Source organism: Eublepharis macularius, chromosome 1 (genome assembly GCF_028583425.1).
Source record: "Eublepharis macularius isolate TG4126 chromosome 1, MPM_Emac_v1.0, whole genome shotgun sequence".
Taxonomy (NCBI): domain Eukaryota; kingdom Metazoa; phylum Chordata; class Lepidosauria; order Squamata; family Eublepharidae; genus Eublepharis; species Eublepharis macularius.
In genome coordinates this window covers 27,031,495-27,052,518 of record NC_072790.1, presented here as the reverse complement: position 1 = coordinate 27,052,518, position 21,024 = coordinate 27,031,495, and the positions used below count along the sequence as shown (strand labels likewise).

At 43.6% G+C, this 21,024-nt stretch overlaps 1 protein-coding gene across 1 annotated transcript; it reads right to left on the bottom strand.

Moving 5' to 3' along the window:
• Positions 1-1,053: 1,053 nt before the first annotated feature.
• On the bottom strand, positions 1,054-20,805 carry LOC129342261 (meprin A subunit alpha-like). The gene is made up of 13 exons (XM_054997945.1): positions 20,697-20,805; positions 20,587-20,617; positions 20,380-20,436; positions 20,175-20,215; positions 20,013-20,088; positions 17,068-17,185; positions 12,253-12,428; positions 10,895-11,116; positions 8,964-9,110; positions 6,885-7,100; positions 4,450-4,917; positions 1,858-2,028; positions 1,054-1,408 (listed from the first exon to the last, which is right to left on the bottom strand). Exons 1-13 carry the CDS (start codon positions 20,754-20,756, stop codon positions 1,380-1,382), a joined length of 1,812 nt encoding a protein of 603 aa, XP_054853920.1. The 5' UTR covers positions 20,757-20,805; the 3' UTR covers positions 1,054-1,379.
• Between the last annotated feature and the right edge of the window lie 219 nt (positions 20,806-21,024).

Here is a 21,024-nt window from a genome sequence, read left to right as displayed (position 1 = left end):
GCCCAAACCCCACCCTCTCTAGGCTTCACTTCCCAAATCACCCAGAAATCCCCCCCAACCTTAGGTAGGATGCTTGTTTTTAATTAAGTAAACGAGCACCCTTTCTGAAGAGCCCACCAAAATCTAAGAGTTTTGTATTGGTTCTGAATCCAGGTTCTCTAAGAGTTAATAAAACAGCCTGGGATTTGAATAGAGGCCGGTCAACAGTGATTATTTGCTGAGGAGCCCTGTTCCCTCCTCTCAGTTTTGTGTGTGTGTTAAACTAGTCTCAGGTTCAATTAGCAATCTCCCAGTGGGGAAAACATAGCCTCTGGGGAGTGAAGTTGTGAGCCAGTTGTACATTTGTGCTTATTATTCATTTGAATAACACTAGATCTTTAACGGTTTCTATAGCTTATTTCCTGTAAATAAACCTTTGGTTGTTTTGTTCCAACTGTGTCACAATCGTAGGGTCATAACTACAAGCCCGTTAGGGAATACAAAGCGACACACTACCATCTACTAAATAAAAAGTTGTGCCCTCCTTTTTATGGATATTGTGGCAGCTGGAGGAAGGAAAGGAGAGGCCAGACTGGGGCAGGCGGTCATTGGACAGCAGCATTTACTCCAGAGGACCTTCCATTTCGGAAGTCACACCCTTCAATTCTCTTGCCGCCTCCTTCTCCTATCACACCAGGTGGTGGTGGTGGAGTGCCATCCAGTCACAGATAACTTATGGCGGCCCCTGGTGGGGTTTTCATGGCAAGAAACTAACAGAGGTGGTTTGCCATTGCCTGCCTCTGCAACCCTGGTCTTCACTGGAGGTCTCCCATCCAATTACTAACCAAGACTGACCCTGCTTAGCTTCTGAGATCTGATGAAAACAAGCTCACCTGGGAATCAGGGAATCACACTAGGGTTATGCATAAATAAAATCAGAAGCAGCCCAATGCCCATCCTTCCATAGTCTGCCTCTGTTCTTTGCATCTCCTATGTCCAAAGTCCAAGTTCATTCATAACTGGCGGGTGGGCTCCAACCCAGGTTTTTCAAAGAAGGTAACCTTACACATAAGATATATGTAAATTGGGTATTACAATTTATTCAGCTTGCATAAACGATTTTCTTGGTGCAGAATTTGTGTGGCCTTCATTGAAAATCTGAATTTTTGCTACAGACAAGCCTTGCCTAAGGTAAAGTGGGTAGGACTGTACGTTGAAATGCTGCCTTGAAGATCAGAATACCAACATTATGATTTTTCCTTCTTCTCAAGAAAAGACACAAGATGAACAAACTTGAATCCAGGAACAAAGTTATCCTAGAAAAATGACTTCTAAACTTTCGAAGAACCATAGAGAGGTGAACTTCCTTTTGAAGAACTCCATAAAGATATGACGTCGAACTATAAAATGCTCCCCGGATCTTCAACAACTAGAAATACAAGAAAAAGGAAAGGAAATAGCAGGTCGTCATTCTTATTTTCACTAGCTAGAGGGACATGCTGCCTGCTCCACAGCTAAGGAAATAAAACAAAGGATCATCTGTCAGCCACCACCCCATAACACAATTAGTCTAGAATGGAACAGGCCCCCAGAATCCCTGGGTGTGGCTGGCAAAGTGACAACCAGGTCACTACCACCTCAACCACTGTACAGCTGATTTCCAGAGGCTGCCAGAGGGATACCTCCACAGGTGATGACAATGAGGGACAGTGGGGGTGTACAGAGGTTGCCGTGCAGGGTCCTTGAGGACAGAAGGCCAGAGCACCTGCCTCAGTTGCCCCATAACTAAGACTGCCTATGGTTCTAGGTCTTCCTTGAGAACCTTATAGCACAGTGTTTTCTAGAAAGGTTAATCGACATAAGAACATAGCATTCTACCTTCGAAGGATGCAAAGACGATCAGAGCATCATTTTTAAGGAAACTCCTTCGTTGCAGTTCTCCGTGATGCAGGATGTTGCTCCAGCCATAAAATGGGCCTACATGGCGATTATAGAAAGAATCAAAAGATCCTGTAACAGACGGCTTATCCCAAAGAAGTTGGCCACTTGCTGTACGAAAAAAGAGGTTGAAATAGATCAATGTATGATTCAAATGCTCTGGAAGCAGAAATTGCATGAAGATTTAAGAGGTGATGCTGTTGCATACATTTTGCATGAGGAATAACACAATATTTAGTCCATATAAATGTGACTGGGAGACTACCTGCCGGACACGGGTGGTGGTTATCCAACTAGAAGCTGTGACTGACCCAAGGTCACCCAGCTAGCTTCAAGTGGAGGAGTGGGGAATCAAACCTGGCTCTCCAGATAAGAGTCCCGCAGCTCTTAACCACTACACCAAACTGCTGCTTTCTACAGAGATCACATTTGTGCTTAGCCATTGACCAAAGCTGCGTTACAGTACTAAATCCAGGTTACAGCTTCATTAATTCCATGATCTTCCAAAAAAGGAGAGTCTGTTTGGTCACACTGATTTATATCAAAAAGGGCTCTGGCACAGAATGCAGCCTTTCCCCGGAAATGGCACTCTCACCTCAGTGATATTATAAAGTATTAGCGTTCAAACAGATGAGATAAAAGGTGAACTGCAGTTTTGTGCAGCCTGAGTCTCTTTACATGAGCGCATGTTGGTCAAGTGTAGGGAGACATCATGTTAGCTGGGAAGCATAGTTTAAAAAGACAGAGCCGGTGCAGATTGTTCCTTAGAGGGTTTGTTAATTTCATCTTCGCCTCCAGAGGGCTCTGCCAATTTCACCCCTCCAGTCTAAAACTGCGTGGGATCGCAACCAGAGGGGAGCGAAGAATGGAAATGGACTGGGGCTGCCTTCCAGAGCCGGGCTTGGACCTGGAGAGGTTATAATGAGCTGAAGTTTCCCTTCTGGCATTTCACAGCCCCTTCACACAGCTGGAGTGCATAGCAAAGCCTTTGCCCTGCCGCCGGCTCTGTCTTTTTAAACTACCCTTCCCGGCTAACATTGCCTCTCCTGACCTGAGTTCTTCATGTGCCAGATGTCTTGTGTAGAGAGCCTCTCCGTTTTCCTGGCGTCCATGCAGGGAAGGATGAAGGGATTTAATTCTTTCATTTCCATTTGGTTTTGCTATTCAAAATTGAGCTCCCTAATGTGTTGTTTTGAAAGGGCACATTGTTTCTCTAACCACTATACCACTTTGGCTTAAAGAGCTTTTCTGGATACAATCATAAATGCTATGCATGACTGCCACATTTGTAGCCCTTAAACAGATTTTTGTTTCATTTTGTTTTTTAAGAAACTGAATTAAACAATCTCAATTACATAATCTTTGAAATATTGAGAAATTGCATGGAGAAAAATTTACATTGGAATTAAAAATCCATATGGTTTTTACAGGAGCAAAGAGAGAGAGAGAAAATCAGTTTTGCAGCCTAGAACGTTTTGTGCCAAACTGAGGTTGCCTGCAGGTCAAATACTGAGACTGCAGATATTTTTTAAGTGAAATGATAACTCTTGTTCTGTTCACAAATTGAAAATGTAGTTATAAACATTCTTCTCCTACAGTGGATTTGGTTATTCCTATAGCACTGATGAGGGGAGAAACACATTTTTATGTGAGAAACTATGAATTGCTGCCCTTCTTTTTATATTATATTTCCTGCAATGCTCTTCAACCCACAGGTCATCCATCAGGTAAGCCACAGATCCTGACTTTCTAGGTTGCAGGTCCTTATATTACCACTATCTGCTGCTTTCTGGAAGGACCTGCTGCAATCTCAACTCCCCTCTGTCTGGAGATCAGGGGGCGGGGCCACCAGCCATGTGACCATTTTCAAGAGGTGCCGGAACTCCGTTCCACCATGTTCCAGCTGAAAAAAACCCCTGCCTCTGAGTGAGGAAAAGACTAAAACGGTGCAATACTAAACAGAGTTACCCCAGTCTAATCCCACTGGTTTCAATGGATTTGACTGGAGTAACTCTTCTTAGGATTGCACTGTAAATCCATGTTTGGAATTTATTAAGAAAGGAATTGCCACTAAAAACGATCAGTTTCATAATGTCTTTATGTAAATCTCTGGGACCATTTTCGCCGAGGGTGATTTAAACTTTAAAAAACAACCCCCTTATTCCAGCTGACCCAAAGTGACATCATTGGCCCTGGGAGCGTGCGCACAATTTGTGTGTGCACATGTGGTACCAGGGGCACCACCTCCCGCCAAGAGTGGCCCCCTCTGCTGGCAACCCATGGAGTTCTACCACCTTTTTTCCCCAGAAAAAAAAAACCTGATTGCAACTCCAGTTCCCCTGGAGAGAATGGCTTCTTTGAAGTATGGGCTCCATAGCATTGCCCTGCTGAGGTCTCTCCCTTCCCCAAATCCCACTGTCTCCAAGCTCCACTCCAAAACTCTACACAAGTTAAGGGCCGAACAGCCCACAACGCATGATCCTGCAAAAAATCCAAATGTATTTTCAGTTGCTGCACCATCCTTCAACTTACTGTTTTGTTGGCTAGGATCTGTAGTAAAAACCCTGCTTGCTGACATCCTTTGGGTGATATCAGGATCTTGATCCACAATGGTGAACGTCACTTGCCGGTTCCCTGCTGGCCACTCTAGAATGCCATCATTCTGGCTGCTACACAGAGCAAAACGTACACCCAGGTAGTTCCCCGAAGAGCTGACATAACCATAGGGATAGAGTCTCAGAACAAAGCAATAGCCCTCTGAGTTGTAGAAGATTGGGCTTGAAATATATTCGCCTTGGGAAGTGCTGTTTAAAAGGGAAGCGAAGTTGGTTATCTGCCAAACCCCCGTGGGGCATTGCGTCTCGGTCAGACTGACATCATCAATGCTAATCCCGCCAGTAGAGTTGGAGGGGTCTTCTTTGATGCCGTGAAATACGTAGCGGAATTTGGTCTGGCTGCTGAAGGGTACGGTTGCTAACTTCCAGTGCTGTTCTTCATCAGCTGTAAAAGGAGAGTGAAAACCTTGTGATCTTTTAAAAGTATCACAAACAGCTTCAGGAGTGCTTGATGCTTTTTAGTGGGTTTCACAAGCAGGGCTTTTTTTCAGCGGAGACATGGTGGAACAGAGTTCCGGAACCTCTTGAAAATGGTCACATGGCTGGTGGCCCCGCCCCCTCATCTCCAGATAGAGGGGAGTTGAATGGGCAATCGCAACTCCCCTCTGCCTGGAGATCAGGGGGCGGGGCCACCAGCCATGTGACCATTTTCTCCGAGGGCAACCCCACTGAGTTCCACCACCTCTTTCCCCAGAAAAAAAGCCCTGTTCACAAGAACAGCACCGTGAGATACAAGCAGAGGCTAAGGTTGCAATCCCGTACACACTTAACCTGGGGATACATCCCACTGACTCCAATCAGGCTTATCGATGCTATTTTGTAACATCAAGCTCTGGTGAGTTTGAAACTGTGCACAGACTTTTGCACTAATTTGGTTGGTCCAATAAAAGGCATCACGTGTATTTTGTTCTCTTTTCTGGATTTTCTGCTAGAAAAATATGGCTGTACAACTTTTTTTTTCCAAGGAAACATCCATTCTCTGCGGCAGCACAAGCAAGCTTCTTGATCAAGTTCATGGCTTAGGGTCTGAATTTACCTTTCCCAGCCATTTATCAGGCCTCATTTGAACACAGAAAAAATGATATGGTACAATCCTCTTACTTACGTTTACCATTTCGAGTGTACACGAGTGTACACGGAGTATGATTTGTTTTTCATGTGTAAAATATATGCATCAGCTACAAAGCATGCATGTCACTGTCCTAGATGACTGTACCACATCTGTTTCTTCACATTTGAATTGGCCCTTAGGTTCCTGATTTCAGATTTCAATAAATTAAGTAATATTTGTTGATTGAATTAAGACTCCAGAGAGCTGATGTGCATCAGAGCTTACTTCAATCAGCACATTAATTCTGACAGAATTTTTCAGTTCTGCCCTGTCTCATCCATGCCAATTTGAGTGGATGCATCTATATGGCTGTTTCCACATGCTCTTAAAGGGACAGCCCACTCACCGAATGCAGGAATCCACACGGCTCCATTTGCAAAATGTCTGCGGGCTGTTTGGCTTCCCTTTGGCTTCCATGTTTTCGGTGCCTTTTCTGGGAACGCACTTTCTGTGCTCCCAAAAAAGGCACTGAAAACATGGAAGCCAAATGGCACGCAGCCATTTTGCAAATGAAGCCATGTGGATTCCTGGGGGAAAGTTGCTAATGTTCGGTGAGTGGGCCGTCCCTTTCAAAGCATGTGGAAATGGTCTATATCACTGAAGGGTTTTTTACAAAACTCTTCCGGGGCATCTATCCCACCCTTTCATAGCCTAATCCACATTGCCTTGATGATACTGGCAGAAATACTATTCCTTGGAATAGTTCTGTGGTGATAGACGTGATCTGCCTCCTGCACAGATCAAACGCCTTTTAAAGGCTTCTAATTCCCCTTAGAAGCATTTCATTCTCAGTTTGATAAAACAAAGGAAGAACCTCAAAATCAACACTCCATTCACACATGATGCATGCAGGAAAATCGAGCTGTAAATGATTGCTGTGAGACAAGGGCAGGGCTTTTTTTCAGCAGGAACGCGGTGGAACGGAGTTCCGGAACCTCTTGAAAATGGTCACATGGCTGGTGGCCCCGCCCCCTGATCTCCAGACAGAGGGGAGTTTTAGAGGGCCTTTTAGAGGTAATCTAAACTCCCCTCTGTCTGGAGATCAGGGGGCGGGGCCACCAGCCATGTGACCATTTTCTCCGAGGGCAACCCACTGAATTCCACCACCTCTTTCCCCAGAAAAAAAGCCCTGGACAAGGGTAATAGCACTTTCCAACCATGTGTGGATGGCAGGCCAAGACAGCCAACACTCTCGTTACCAGTGAGGGCACCAAGTCCTAAAGAAGGTTTTCAAAACTCACCATAAAACGTTTGCAGCTTTACTGTTTTCCTAATATTCCCAGTCCCATCATCTCTTTTCATCCAGACAATGAGTTTATCTTGCTGACTTCCGTCAAACTTGTAAAAAAACTGTAGACACTTGGCTGTTCTTTTCGGGTAGAGGATGCGGGACTCTAAAACAGCTGATTCTCCGGGACGTCCTGCTGTGGTATTCAAGTGCATGAAGTATCCCCTGCCTCCATAGCAAATGCAGAAAGGTAGCTTTAACCATCTGAATCTCTTACTATGAGTAGGAGTCAACTGAGCTAAACAAATAACACTATAGAAGTAGAAAAAAGCAAGAGTCCAGTAGCACCTATAAGACCAGGGTTTATTTTCTGGGAAAAGAGGTGGCGGAGCTCTCAAGAGGGAAATGAGGAAGAAACACATGGAATTCTTTGAAGTCATATTATTTTCAAGCACTATTGCCGAGTATTTTCAAGAGGTGCCGGAACTCCATTCCCCCGCGTTCCCCCTGAAAAAAAGCCCTGTATAAGACTAACAAAATGTGTAGTAGGGTATGAGCTTTCGTGAGTCAGAAATGAGCTGTGACTCACGAGAGCCCATACTGTACCACAAATCTTGTTAGCCTTATAGGTACTACTGGACTCTTGCTCTTTTCTACTGCTACAGACAGACTAACACGGCTACCCATCTTGAAATATCACTATGAAATGAAAGATTATTGCCCTTGTTTTTTTTTTCAAAGTGGCACAAATAAGAGAAGCTAAAGCAGTCTCTTTAAGTTACAAATAATAAATATGGTGCACAGTTAAACAGCGACAATGAAGCTAAATTCTAAGTAAAGCCACCGTAGAGGGATATAGTCTTGTTGGGGTGAAAATTCAGCCATCTTTGCGGATGGGCCACATGCATTCCACGGATGGCAAGCCACAGCCTTTACACAGCAGTGCACAGTTCTTGTGGAGAGAGAGAAAGAGAGTGCTCTTCTCTTTATCCCATTGTAGCTGCCTCGTAGTCACCCAGTGCTTCACACTACTGGGGATATTTGTTAGTTGTTGTAGCAAAGCTGCACAGTCAGGAAAGCATGGAATCATGTGCAGTCAAACACTCTCCAAGGCAGTATATCAAAACAGCTGAAACTTACTATTATTGAATAGGATTCACATTATTTTGCTCTTTTGTAGTAGCAGAAGAAACACAGAAACCTAATCCAATCACTATCCCCTCTTACAATCACTATTCCTTATTACAAGTGGTCACTTTCACATGAGTGGGAGTGTGGGTGTGCCTTTTGCAAGCTTGAATAGGAAAGCTCTGCAGAACTCTCTTGGTTCTTGCAAGACCAGCAGGAGAGAGAGAACAAAAGCACAGAAAGAGAAGGAGGAGCTTCCAGATCAGACAAAGAGAGACATCACACCAATACACAATCTGCTTCTAATGTAAAAGGAAAAATAGTGCCCTCAGTATCGAGGCATATGGAGCCACCTCTATTCCAGCACACACCATGAACTGTCATGAGAACATTTGGCTGGGTAGCAACTGCCCACAATTATTTCAGTGAACCATAACAAAGCAGGTGACAGAGGGGCTGCCTATCAACAGCCCATGTAGATTCTCAAATCCACTTCACTGTACCCATAATAATTCTAAATTGCAAAGCTGATTGCCATTTGGGGCACCAACAGAAGTCCAGCCATAAGTGGAGCAGCTGACAAAAATTTATAGACTAAGTAACTGGATTAGAGTTAAGCAAGAATGATCAGAGGACCATTTCTGACTTTATTTGTTATATGTTTCACTCTAATAAAGCACACTTCTGACAGATAATTCAACCAAGATGCTTAATGACTGTGGTACAACAACCTTCTGAGAAACTTTGGACATGATCCAGCAAAAACAAGCACTTTGATCTTATATGTTTCAATAGCAGAGATCAACCCATGAATTTAATCTCTCCCATAAAGTCTTTCCCATTCAAGTCCCAACTCTATGAGAGCTACAAGTGCTTGATTTTGGCTGGATGATGTACTTTAATTCCTGCAAACCCCACTTACATTTTTCCTCTTCAGTTGAAAAATATACAGGTAATATGTTACCTGTGCAGCGGCCCACCAAGGTGTGGTCTTTATCCTCAGGTGTAGACAGGGTGTGCTGCCAATCAGCGTCATCTTTTACACTCTGCACCAGTCCACAGATATTGATGGCCTCAAAGGAACACTGGTCAAGGAGAGTAAGGCTCGAAGCTGTAGAATATGGACAAATATGACAAATGAAAACCAATTCCCTGGTGGAGATGGGCAACACACAAGCATCCAAGAAATGTGAATCTTTCCTAAACAGTTTCCATCAAACTTCCCAGCTGTTTTGCACCAAAAAAAAAAAAGAGTCTTCAAATTAGCCTTGAATTTTGCTTGATCTAAATTTGGGGACAACCTGGAGACATATGAACCACCCCCAAAGCCCAATTCTTCTGGAAACTCTTTTAACTACCTTCAACTTTTTCCAGATGTCTGAACAAATGGCCAAGTTTGCCTTTCAAGTTGACCTCGATTTTTACTAAAATCAAAATTTGGCCACCACTCTGTAATGTGAAGCTGTTGAGTATCATGCAACGGCTTCTGTAAAGTGAAATCTGACATAAATACTGACACGATAGATAACAGATTCTGGGTTTCAGGTAGGTAGCTGCGTTGATCAGCAAGATCTGAGTCCAGCAGCACCTTAGAGACCAACAAGGTTTTCAGGATATAAGCTTTTGAGAGTCAAAGCTATCTGAAGTATCTGAAGAAGGTCTCTGGAGCTTTGATTCTTGAAAACAGATACCCTGAAAATCTTGTTGGTCTCTAAGGTGCCACTGGACTCAAATCCTGCAGATATCAGGTTGTATCCTTCACTCAGCTAAGTGAGGTACCTTCTCTTGTCCCCCTTTGGCTGTGAGTTCCCAAGTTAAAGCATTCACTCAGGCACTTGTCCCCAGGTCCATTCAACAGAGATAGGCTGGTCCAAAACATCAGCCGTTTATTTGCGAGAAGACAACTCCAACAACCAACAACTTCAGCTAACATACAAAACCTGGAAAACTGAGACAGGAGCTCCACCCAATAGGACCAAACTAAATCACACAGATAACAGGGGAGGAGTAGACTGTTCCATTACATTCATACATGTATACAATAAATATACCACAGCCCCAAGGAGGCTTCTCTAGCAGAAGAGACTTGTCCTTGAAGGGAAATTTCTTAACTGAGCAGAGAGGTAGGATAGAACCTCATCATCTACCTACCCAAGAACTTGAAGTCCAAGTTCTGTGACTGGGGGCACCTTTGTCATATCATGGTACGACTTGATGCATACGTTCCTATAAGGACATGAAAAACATTCCCCCATAGGTAGCTCCCTTGCAATATAGTTCTTTTCCACAGCAAAGTGTTTTCACTGGGAACTAGGCAATATTTGTGCCTGTGTCCCATGCCAACCAGAGTTCAGGGTCTAGTACAAACGTATATCATCAACAATGCAAGGAGAACCACCACCACCACCTCAATACATTAAAGTGTTGTAACATTTCTAAAGGGCTAGAAATTAACGGAGATGCAGCTGGCTGGAACTGGGGACAGTTTATCTGCACTCTGTTCTGCAAATGTTTTAGCCTCAACAATGACGACAACAACAAAATCTGCACAGCATAATGGGATGGTAACTGCTGTACATGCCTATATCACTCAGGCCTCTTTTGTGTCACCTTCTTCTTTTCCTTTGGACTTCCTAGCTTCAATAATGCCCTACAATAATACCCACAAACTCATATTGTCTTGTCCCAGCACTGCACAATTACACTGATGTAAAATGATACAATAGAGTGAATAATATATTGCATTGCTGCAGAATTATTGGGTAACGCAGATGTCAACCTGCCACTCGTTGCTACCAAAAACAGCACAAATTTGTACCCAAAGGACAAAATTTAATTTTTCCTTACTGCAGAAAGATACCACAATTTCTATGTGCAAAGAAGGTTTCAGCTTACCACAGCTGTACATTTGATTCAGCCTTTGGAGGTCAATCCTGCTCAGATCCTGGCTTGATCCAATAACATCGTTGAATTCTGGAATTTTAGCTGTGATTGTGGGGATGCTACTGTTTTTATTGAATGAGTAAGGTCCATAATGCATCACAGATTCATAATCGTAAGGGGTGTTGAGGTCAGAAACGAACTTGTCATCATATTTGTTGAAGTTATGTGTCTGACCTAGGGAAAAAAATAATGACCGCAATATTAGAGATGACTGATTATAATACCATCCCCTGATCTGGATAGCCCAGGAGAACCTGATCTCATTGGATCTCAGAAGCTAAGCAGGGTTGGCCTTGGTTAGTAATTGGATGGGAGACCTCCAACGAAGACCAGGGTTGCAGAGGCAGGCAATGGCAAACCACCTCTGATAGTTTATTGACATGAAAACCCCACTGGGGTCACCAGAAGTCAACTCTGACTTGAGGGCACGCTCCACCACCCCTCATAGACTACGATGCTTCCATCCTAAGCAAGTCTATTCAGAATCCTATTCAGGTCTACTCAATGAAGCTTACTCCCAGGAAAGCATTCTTAGGATTGCACTGTTAGCACCTTTCTAAAGTGTATTGCAACACTGCATTGCCATAGTTATCCACACTGTTGATCAATTAAAGTCTTCCTTTACTAGTCAGTCTTGGAAATACACTTTTAGGGTTGGCCCTGAAACCACTGAGGGTCCAAAAGGCAGCTGTCTATCTGCTTCCTCCTTGTTCCTGTCAGAAGAATAGAGCTGCTGCATTATGATTGGTAAAAAGTGGGTTAGAGCCAACAACCAACTCCTGTAAAGCCTTTAAGGGGCAGATTTTTGAGAAGTCAGATCTAAACTGGGTATCCAGTTGAAACAATCAACGTACAAAATTGGTCTCCAAAGATCTGAGAGGACTTGGACCTTCTCATGTTTGGAGGTCTCTTCAAGCGGTAATCCTGGCCCTGCAAAGGCCGCATCTGGTGGGTGGCACCGCTCTCACCTTGGGCGAGGCACAAGAGGCTAAGAGCAGGGAGTGGAAGACAGCCCTAGGCAGATGTTTCCAGGAGACAATCTGGGCCAGGTTCTGAGGTCCATCTGAAACCTGTGATTCTCCTCAAACCCATCATAAAGCTTTGGGCCCTTGCAAGCTGAGGGGGACTACCTACCCATCTCTTGGTGCTGAAAGGAAAAGGGAAAGGCCAGGTGGGAAGGGAAGGACCTGGGGTGCAGCCGAGCCTCCTACCCTCCTGAGAGGAGGCCCAGGGGAGTGTCCTAAGATGGCCCAGACCAGTTTGACCCCCACAATCCAGAATATTTCCATCCTCTTGGAATTTCCACTTACCTTCTATAACTTCATCCCACCAAATATTGACATAATCATCTCGGTCACTCCGTGACTGCTCGTGATAAAATCCCAGCGCATGCAGGATTTCATGCTCCACGGTATGTTTATATTCACAATACTGTCCGATAGAAACATTCTGGCCCGTCTTAAAATCTCCCACGTAAGACCAACATCTGTTGGACAAGGATATAGATGTTTAAAACTATTTTGTTAGAGTCCCTCGCACATGCCCGGCATCAGTTTAGAAGCACCTGATCACAAGAAAAATGGAAAAGGTTCCACTCCCTCAAATTATCCCTTAAGAAAAATGGTCCAGCCATACTGATCTGTACTCTGACCACATTCAGGCTAGATTACTGTAATGTACTGTACGTGGGGCTGCCTTTGAAAACTGCCTGGAAAATTCAGTTCATTCAAAACGAGGAAGCCAGGCTACTTCCAAGGGCGGGATACCAGAACCTGTCACTCAAGTGCTGGAAGCTCTCCCACTGGTTGCCTGGCTGTTCCCAGGCACAATTCAAAGCACTACTTCTTACCTTTAAGGCCCTAAATGACTTGGAAGCAGATTCTTTGAAGGACTGCTTCTTCCCATATTCTCCAGCCCACCAGTTAAAATCTGCCTCTTAAGCCCTACTCTCTGTGCCCCTGCCTCAAAAGTGAGGAAGTGAAGACCAGAGGAAGGGCTTTTTAAATGGTGGCACCTCGCTTGTGGAATGCCCATCTTCTTCAGGCTGAACTGCCTGGCACCTACACCCCTGTCTTCTAATTTTTTCTTTTTGTTCATCCTTTTAATGAAGGAGTTTGATCTTTCAACATCATTTTCAGTATCTGCTTCCAGACTGAGAACTGGTCTATAAGTCTTGCTTTACGCTCTTAAATGTTTGGTCCTGCTTGTATGAGGTGGATGAATTTTTAATGCTGGGGTTGTAACAGTTTATTAATTACTGATGACTTTTATGGGGCTTTATGGTACTATTATGCTTTACTTTGTAAGCTGCTTGGAACAGGTTCTCTGTAGAGGTAAAAATCCAAGGAAAAGGTTTCGTGAACCTAACTAGCAATAATAACTCACACCAGCAATAAAGAATATATTAACTCTATTTCAATCAATTATTATTTCTATGAAAACCTATTTAACAATATACATCGTTAAGATTTTTGTCTTTTCGTGATACTCTCTTGTATTGTTATAACTGTTCTCTGTAGAGGTGGCATAGAAATGTTCTCTATAAAGGAAGGAAGGAAGGAACAAATGAAGGAAGCTTTCTGTTGCCTTGTAGCCCTAAAACAAAATCTCTCTCTGTTGTTGTTAAATAGATGCTATGTCAAATAATATTAATAACAGGCATCTAAATGTTAGTTTAATCAGACATTTCATCACTCAAATAAACTTTGTTCAGAGGGAAAAAAATGTTATTTTTATAGTCTATCTGGGAGGTCCTCTATTCTGATCTCCCATGCATTATTTTGGTATAAATTTCTTGCCAGCTACTTCCCAGTTTGTTCTATGATTGGGTGGGGGTCAACAGCTTTACTGCTTGGCAGCCTTTTTGTTCCTCTGTGGAGGAGTTTAGTACGAGACCCTAGATTTCATTCCTTTATTTGGTTTCCCTTGAGATCTCCAGTAGAGGTGAATCAAGCGGCAGAGCGGAGAATCTTCAGCAGCTTAATTTGAGGGACTCTGCCAGGCAATAATAAGATGATAATGATCAAGGTTAGGTTGGGTTAATGATTATACGAAGCAAACTGCAGAGCTGGTTCCCAACCCAAACAGGCTGCCTCCAGTCACATTATGACCCCAATTACTTAGGAGATCACCAATGTAGAACAGATAGCAAACACTGATTTAAAGTAATAGACACTGTACAGGCAATGGACAAATATTATTTAGAATATTTGTAGGCTGCCTTTTCTTAGGGAAGGGGCCATGGCTTCATGGTAGAGCATCTGTTTTGTTTGTAGAAGGTCCCAGGTTTCGTCCCCTGAATCTCTAGTAAAATGGATCTGGGTTGGTGATATGAAAGGCCTTAACTGAGATCCTATGGAACTTCTATCAGTCAAAGTATTGACCATGACAGACCACTAGTCTGATCAGTAGCCCAGTACAAATGACCTGTCCGTGCCTTGACTGACCAAGCAAGAAGTGTTGCCAGCCCTGGTGGAAGACTTAGCAAACCAGGGAGCCCTTGCGGGTGATGTTGTGATATTGCTGGCAAGGCAGTAACATAACTTCTGTCACAACCCAGAAATGATGTCATCACAGCACTGGCAACATTCTAGAATTTGCCCAAAACTCTATGGTTTAACTACAGAGCTTTAGGGAAATGCTGGAGTATCACCTGATATGACATTATTTCCGAGTCTTGACCAAAGTGATGTCATGGCATCAGGATGATACCAATCACCCCCTGTTTCCCTGACACTTCCTCACCACCATCCAGATGAATGGTGGTGGGAAGGGCCATTAGAGGAGAGGTCTCTTGCTTCTAGGGTTGCTAGGCCACAGCTGGCAGCTTCCGGGAGAAACTGGGCATCTAGCATGGTGGTGTGATGTCAGCCCGGTTGTCACTTCCAGTAAAAAACTGGAAATGACACCTGTGGATGCTCTCATGCTTACAAAAAAAACCCTATGGTTTTACCATAGAGTTTTTGAAAAATGCTAGAATGTCCATAGATCTGTTCTGTTTTTTACACCAGCACACAATGCATCCTCACTCCCATTTCCCAGGCAGGAGACCTGGCATCTGTAGCTGCTTCAGCAGGAGATCTGGCAAGACTGGTATGCAGGGAGGGAGAACGAGCAGAAAGCAATGGCATTGATCACGGGGAAGGAACATTTGCTCAGACACTTCCTCCATGTGTTTGCACTATGCAGACCACCTGATGGAGACAGGGTGTGGGGCCAGCATGTTTGTGCCCACTCTCCCTCCTCGCATAGTCACTCAATGCACAGACAGGTCACCAGTACAGGGCTAGTATAAGGCAGCTTCATGCATCTGCTAGTAATGACTACAGAGGTATACAATTACCAAAACTGCTTGTAAAGATAAAGTGAAACCAAGTGTCTCTCTACATGAGACGTCTGACGCAGGGAGGCTCAAGTGTAGGGAGATGCAATGTTAGCTGAGAAGTGTAGTTTAAAAAGGTAGAGCCAAAGGCTCTGTCAATTAACCTCTCTACAGGAGGGCGGTTTTAAAAGACAGAGCTGGCAGAGATCACTCCTCAGAGGGTTTGTTAATTTTATCTTGGGGAGGTGAAATTGACAGAGTCTTTGGGGAGGCGAAGATGGAATTAACAAACCCTCTGAGGAGCGATCTCTGCCAGCTCTGTCTTTTAAAACTACACTTCCCGGCTAACATTGCATCTCCCTACACTTGAGCATTCTCGTGTAAAATGTCTCGTGCACAGAGACTTACAGGCTCACTTTCATAATGAGAAGCCGTCTAAAATGGCCATCTGATCAAAGCTCTAACTACATGTCCAATGCCTGAGAGCCAAGCTACAAGTGACAAATGACACTTGCCTGGCAAGTGAACAGGCTTACGTGTATTCCTCCTTGTTCACTTGCCAGGCAAGTGTCATTCGTCACTTGTAGCTTGGCTCTGAGTGAGTGGGAAAGAGGTAGAGCAATTTTAGGAAGGTGCTTCTTTTCATCATTGAGTTTAAAAACCCTGTTGAAAAAATCTGAAGTGAATTCCTTTTACAGATCACAGGACTGCTCCAGACTAAATTGCACGAGTGATTAATTAGTGTGATGATGAACTAACATGTATCAAAGCAAGAGAATAAGCTCACATATTTGCAAGTAATTAGATTGTGAATGGAAAGTAGAGCAAATGACCTTCCATGGGAAATTAACATCCCTACTAATGATAATCCACTTTTATCGAAATCAGCCATCGACATCAGAGTTGAATGCAGATGCGTAAGTGAAAAAAAAATGAATATCTAAAGGGAACACTTAAGTTGTGTGTACAAAAAGAAAAAGTAAAACATTTCCATGGGTATAAACTATACACTTTTCTAAATGTTTATACATCAAATAAAATCGCTCGAGTCCATTTCATAAAGGTTTCTGAAGACCAGGGCTTTTTTTCTGGGAAAAGAGGTGGTGGAACTCAGTGGGTTGCCCTTGGAGAAAATGGCCACATGGCTGGTGGCCCCGCCCCCTGATCTTCAGACAGAGGAGAGTTGAGATTGCCCTCCGTGCCGCTTGGCACGGAGGGCAATCTAAACTCCTCTCTGTCTGGAGATCAGGGGGCGGGGCCACCAGCCATGTGACCATTTTCAAGAAGTTCCAGAACTCCGTTCCACCGCATTCCAGCTGAAAAAAAGCCCTGCTGAAGACAAACAGATGTTTTAAGGCTTCATGTAACTTAAGGATAAAACAATGTCCTCCCAAGTTGTGTGTGTAAATTGATGTCACGTTACATCCAACTTATGACGACCCTGTACGGTTTTCAGGGCAGGCTTTGCCATTGCTCACCTCCGAGTGGTGACTCTGCAGTTCCTTGATGGTCTCCCATCCAAGCAGGGATGACCCTGCTTAGCTTCTGGGATATGAAGACATTGGTCTAGCCTGGGCCATCCAGGTCAGGGCATTTCCACAGTCAATGAAGCCTTAATTCAGGTTTTCCAAAGCCTGTTTTAATACGGGGAGGTAGTAGTGGCTGTTGCACTTTATCCTTTAGTTGTGTGAAAACTGTAAAAAAATCTGTTTCCCTTCAGAAGCCCAAGTAGGTTTAAAGATCCCATATGAAATGGACCTTGGCTAACGCATGCACAATAGAACAGCCTTTCTGGTCAATTTACCCATCCAGCTTTTCAAACTGGAGATACGACTTTTCTCCTTCATAACGCTTGAAGTCGATGCAGGACTTCAGTCGAAACATTTCAAATGCCTGCAGGATAACCCCTCTAGTATTCAGATCTGAAAGAAAGGGGAAATACACGAATGAGGTCTTTGATGGGAACAGAGTTTCAAATAACACCCATTGAGTTATTTACGTAAGTAATTCAACACTCTTGACAACGACATTTGTCTGTAATATTATATAGACAAATTTCATTGTCAAAAGCATTGAATTGCTTAGGTAAATAACTCAATGGATGTTTAAGGAATTTATTCTGGGCAAGAGTTCGGTGATATAATTATTATGGGAAATACTGTAATCCTGAAGTTGGAAAATTTTATATGCCAGTTCCAAGACCATGTGATTTTTCACTGAAAATCGGCCATTTTGACACCATCTCTGTAGCAAAGAATGACTGCCGTAGAAGTAAAGAAGCAGCAACTCTACTCCTTTCATAGCTCTGCACCTCCCATGAAAACCAGCGTGATGCAGAGAAGTGAGTATAAGAGCTGGAGCAGATGCTGCACCCACCTCAGGTCTGCCAAACAAAATGGCATCCCTGCGGCAAATTCTCCCCGCCTCCTTCCCTGCAACATTTAAGAATGCATACCGTCATGTGACATGGAGGCATCCTGTCATCAGTTTCAGGTAATGTGCAAAGCAGGTAGGACAAAGTTGTGGCATGATGGTGACATGATGAGCATCCCTAAGCATTATGGGGGAGGAGAGCGCACCATAGTGATACATTTTGAGTGGCATCACTTTGACTTGGGCCAGGGACATGTGGGCTTAAACCCCAGCTTGGCCATAAAGCTTGCTGGCTAACGTGAGGCAGTCACCCCAGGTGTAACTATTCAGTATGACGAGGGCTTTTTTTCCGGGAGAAGAGGTGGTGGAACTCAGTGATGGAACTCAGGACCACACAATGATGTCACTTTGGGTCAACGGGAACATGGGGGGAGTTATTTTAAGTTTAAATTGCCCTTGGTGAAAATGGTCGCATGGGCGGTGGCCCTGCCCCCTGATCTCCAGACAGAGGGGAATTTAGATTGCCCTCCGCGCCACATGGTGCGGAGGGCAATCTAAACTCCCCTCTGTCTGGAGATCAGGGGGCGGGGCCACCGCCCATGTGACCATTTTCAAGAGGTGCCAGAACTCCGTTCCACCGCGTTCCTGCTGAAAAAAAGCCCTGAGTATGACTTTAGCAATGAGGCATTCATTGCCAGCTATAATCCAAGATAAAAGGCTCATCTATAGCCCAGATGTCCTTAACAGAAAACTATGATGCTATGAACATTTAATCCTTATTTGTAGTTTATCATTAAGATATTAAAGAATTATTTGAAGTGAGGGAAAAGGTGAAGAAGGAGAGGGCTGTTGGTTGTGGATTTTCTGGGCCGTATAGCCGTGGGCTTGGCATTGTAGTTCCTGACATTTTGCCAGCAGCTGTGACTGGCATCTTCAGAGGTGTAGCACCAGAAGATAGAGATGTCACAGTGTGGAAAAGATGTTGGCAGGTAATTTATATCTACTCAGGAAGGTGGGGTTGGGCTGAGTCATCCTGTAAGAGTTTCCCTGGGTGTGGAATACTAATGGAAGGAGGCTTCACTGCATCCTGAGGAGGTTCTTTTGCATATGGATTGGTGATTGATATGCTAATTTTCTCTGCAGGGCTATTGTCGGGTACAGAGTATTTTGTTAGCCTGGTGTTTTTCAGGACTGGAAACCATGCTCTTCTTTCCTGTTGAAATTGTGCTTATGCTTATGAATTTCAATGGCTTCCCTCTGCAGTCTGACGAAGTAGTTGGAAGTGTTGTCCAGTATTTTAGTGTCCTGGAATAGGATACTGTGTCCTGTTTGAAGTAGGCTATGTTCAGCCACTGCTGATTTTTCCAGATGGCCAAGTCTGCAGTGTCTTTCTGAACATAGTGCTGAAATGTCAGGAACTACAATGCCAAGACCACGGCAATACAGCCCGGAAAATCCACAATAACCATTGTTCTCCGGCCGTGAAAGCCTTCAACAATACATCGAGAGGGCTGTTATTCAAAGGACCCTGATGGTAACAATCTTGTAAAACTGCTTGATTGCTTCAGGCTGTCGCTGCAAGATTTCTTTTGCCGCATATCATAAACTTTATCGCCATACCTAATCTCATTCCCTTTTGAAAGATTACACACAGATCTGCTTTCACAAGATATTTATTCTGGTTGTCGTTAGAACTTTGAACATCTTCTGTAATGACAGTTACAAAACTAAGCAATAATTTTAGCAGATAGTTTTTTTAAAAAATACCTTTCTATATATGGTGCCAGAGTGCTTCTATATTAAACAATCAGTTTATGATTTTAAATCTAATGATTATGGACTGGACCGAGGGTAGCCATGCAGATACTGGCAACTGGCAGAAGATAGGGGAGGCAGGGACTTACAGATAGGTAGGGAGCAATTGGCATTTCCAGCTCAATGACTTCATTGATGGTGTGACCTGGAAGTGACATCATTGCACTAGGGATGATGCTCTAACATTCATCCCAAACTATAGTGTAACCATAGAGTTTTGAACAAATATTAGAGTATCACCAAGTGATAACTCTAACATTTGCTCAAAACTCTATGGTCATTTCATGGTCATGCCAGAAGTTGTGTTAACATGCTGGGCTGCCAATTGCATCACCAACCATTTTCCTCCCACTGCCCAGCTGAGCAGCATCAGGCAGCAATGCCGGAAGATCTTTCACCATCGGCAGAAATAAAGCATCGCTAGTTGGGTCCCACAGAGCTGTTCCACTAGAATACTATAGGTTTGTGGGACCCAATCCATTGTGTATGTCAGAGGAGGGAAGTGTTGCCTGCAATAAAAATACATCAATAGGTTTGCCAGGATATATAGGATTTTCTTACCCAAGGTTTTACCCATTATGTAAGGAATCGGAAGTTTCCACCTGTAGGAGTCGTTCCTCAGTGCATTTTTCTCTGACTGTCAAGAAGTTGAAGGACATGTCAGCTTTAAACAGTTCTTCTTTCTTTAAAATGTCCCCCAAGGATTAAATCAATCAAACATACCGGCAAGATAATGTCACCTTCAAAGAATTTCCTTCCTGTGGCTAAAAGAAGATGATTTAAAAGGGTCAAGAACAATGCCTTGATATCAAGGGATTCGATCACATCTTGAGAAGCAATATATCAAAGGAAGATATTATCTACCTTGAGTTTTAGATGGGCCATGTATCTAAGAAATATATTATTTCCTCAGAGTAAATTGGCTCACCTGCATTGATTTCAGGGATCCCACGCCTTGGCTGTCCTTCATCTAAGGCGTATGCAACTAAATGGATTGAGAAGAATGTGAATGAATATCAAGGTAGAGTTACTTCTTTCCAGATAATTATTTCCGCTCATGCATCTCCCACCTCAGAAAAGGCTGTCCTATTTTTTTAAAAAAACAATCACACTTGTAATCTTTTAACTGGTGTACCTTCATCACTGTCCTCCTCCGTCTTCCTGATCTGCAATAGTAACAGGACACTTTTAGAAACCCACAAAAACAGAACCTCAAATCAGAAAGCTCGCAGGCGAGGAACATACCACGAAGGTAGAAGAAAGAGAAAGCCAGGCTGCCAAGCACAAGAGCCTCGAGGAAACCATGCCGAAAGACTACCTGTGGCAAGCTATGGGGAAACTGCTATAACAACCCATATCGACGAGTGGACTTTGCATGCAATACTCATTAAGAATGATGATGCAGCCATAAGCTAATGTTTAAGCCGCTCTTCCGTTTCTGGAGCTTGTATCCTATCACTCTGCTCAGCCAAGTCTCTTTGGCCCAAGAAGCCTTTTTGTGATAGGAGAAGCTTAGAAGACTTCACAGTTGGCTCAGTGGAGTGGTAGGACAGAAGACAGTGAAAAGCATTCT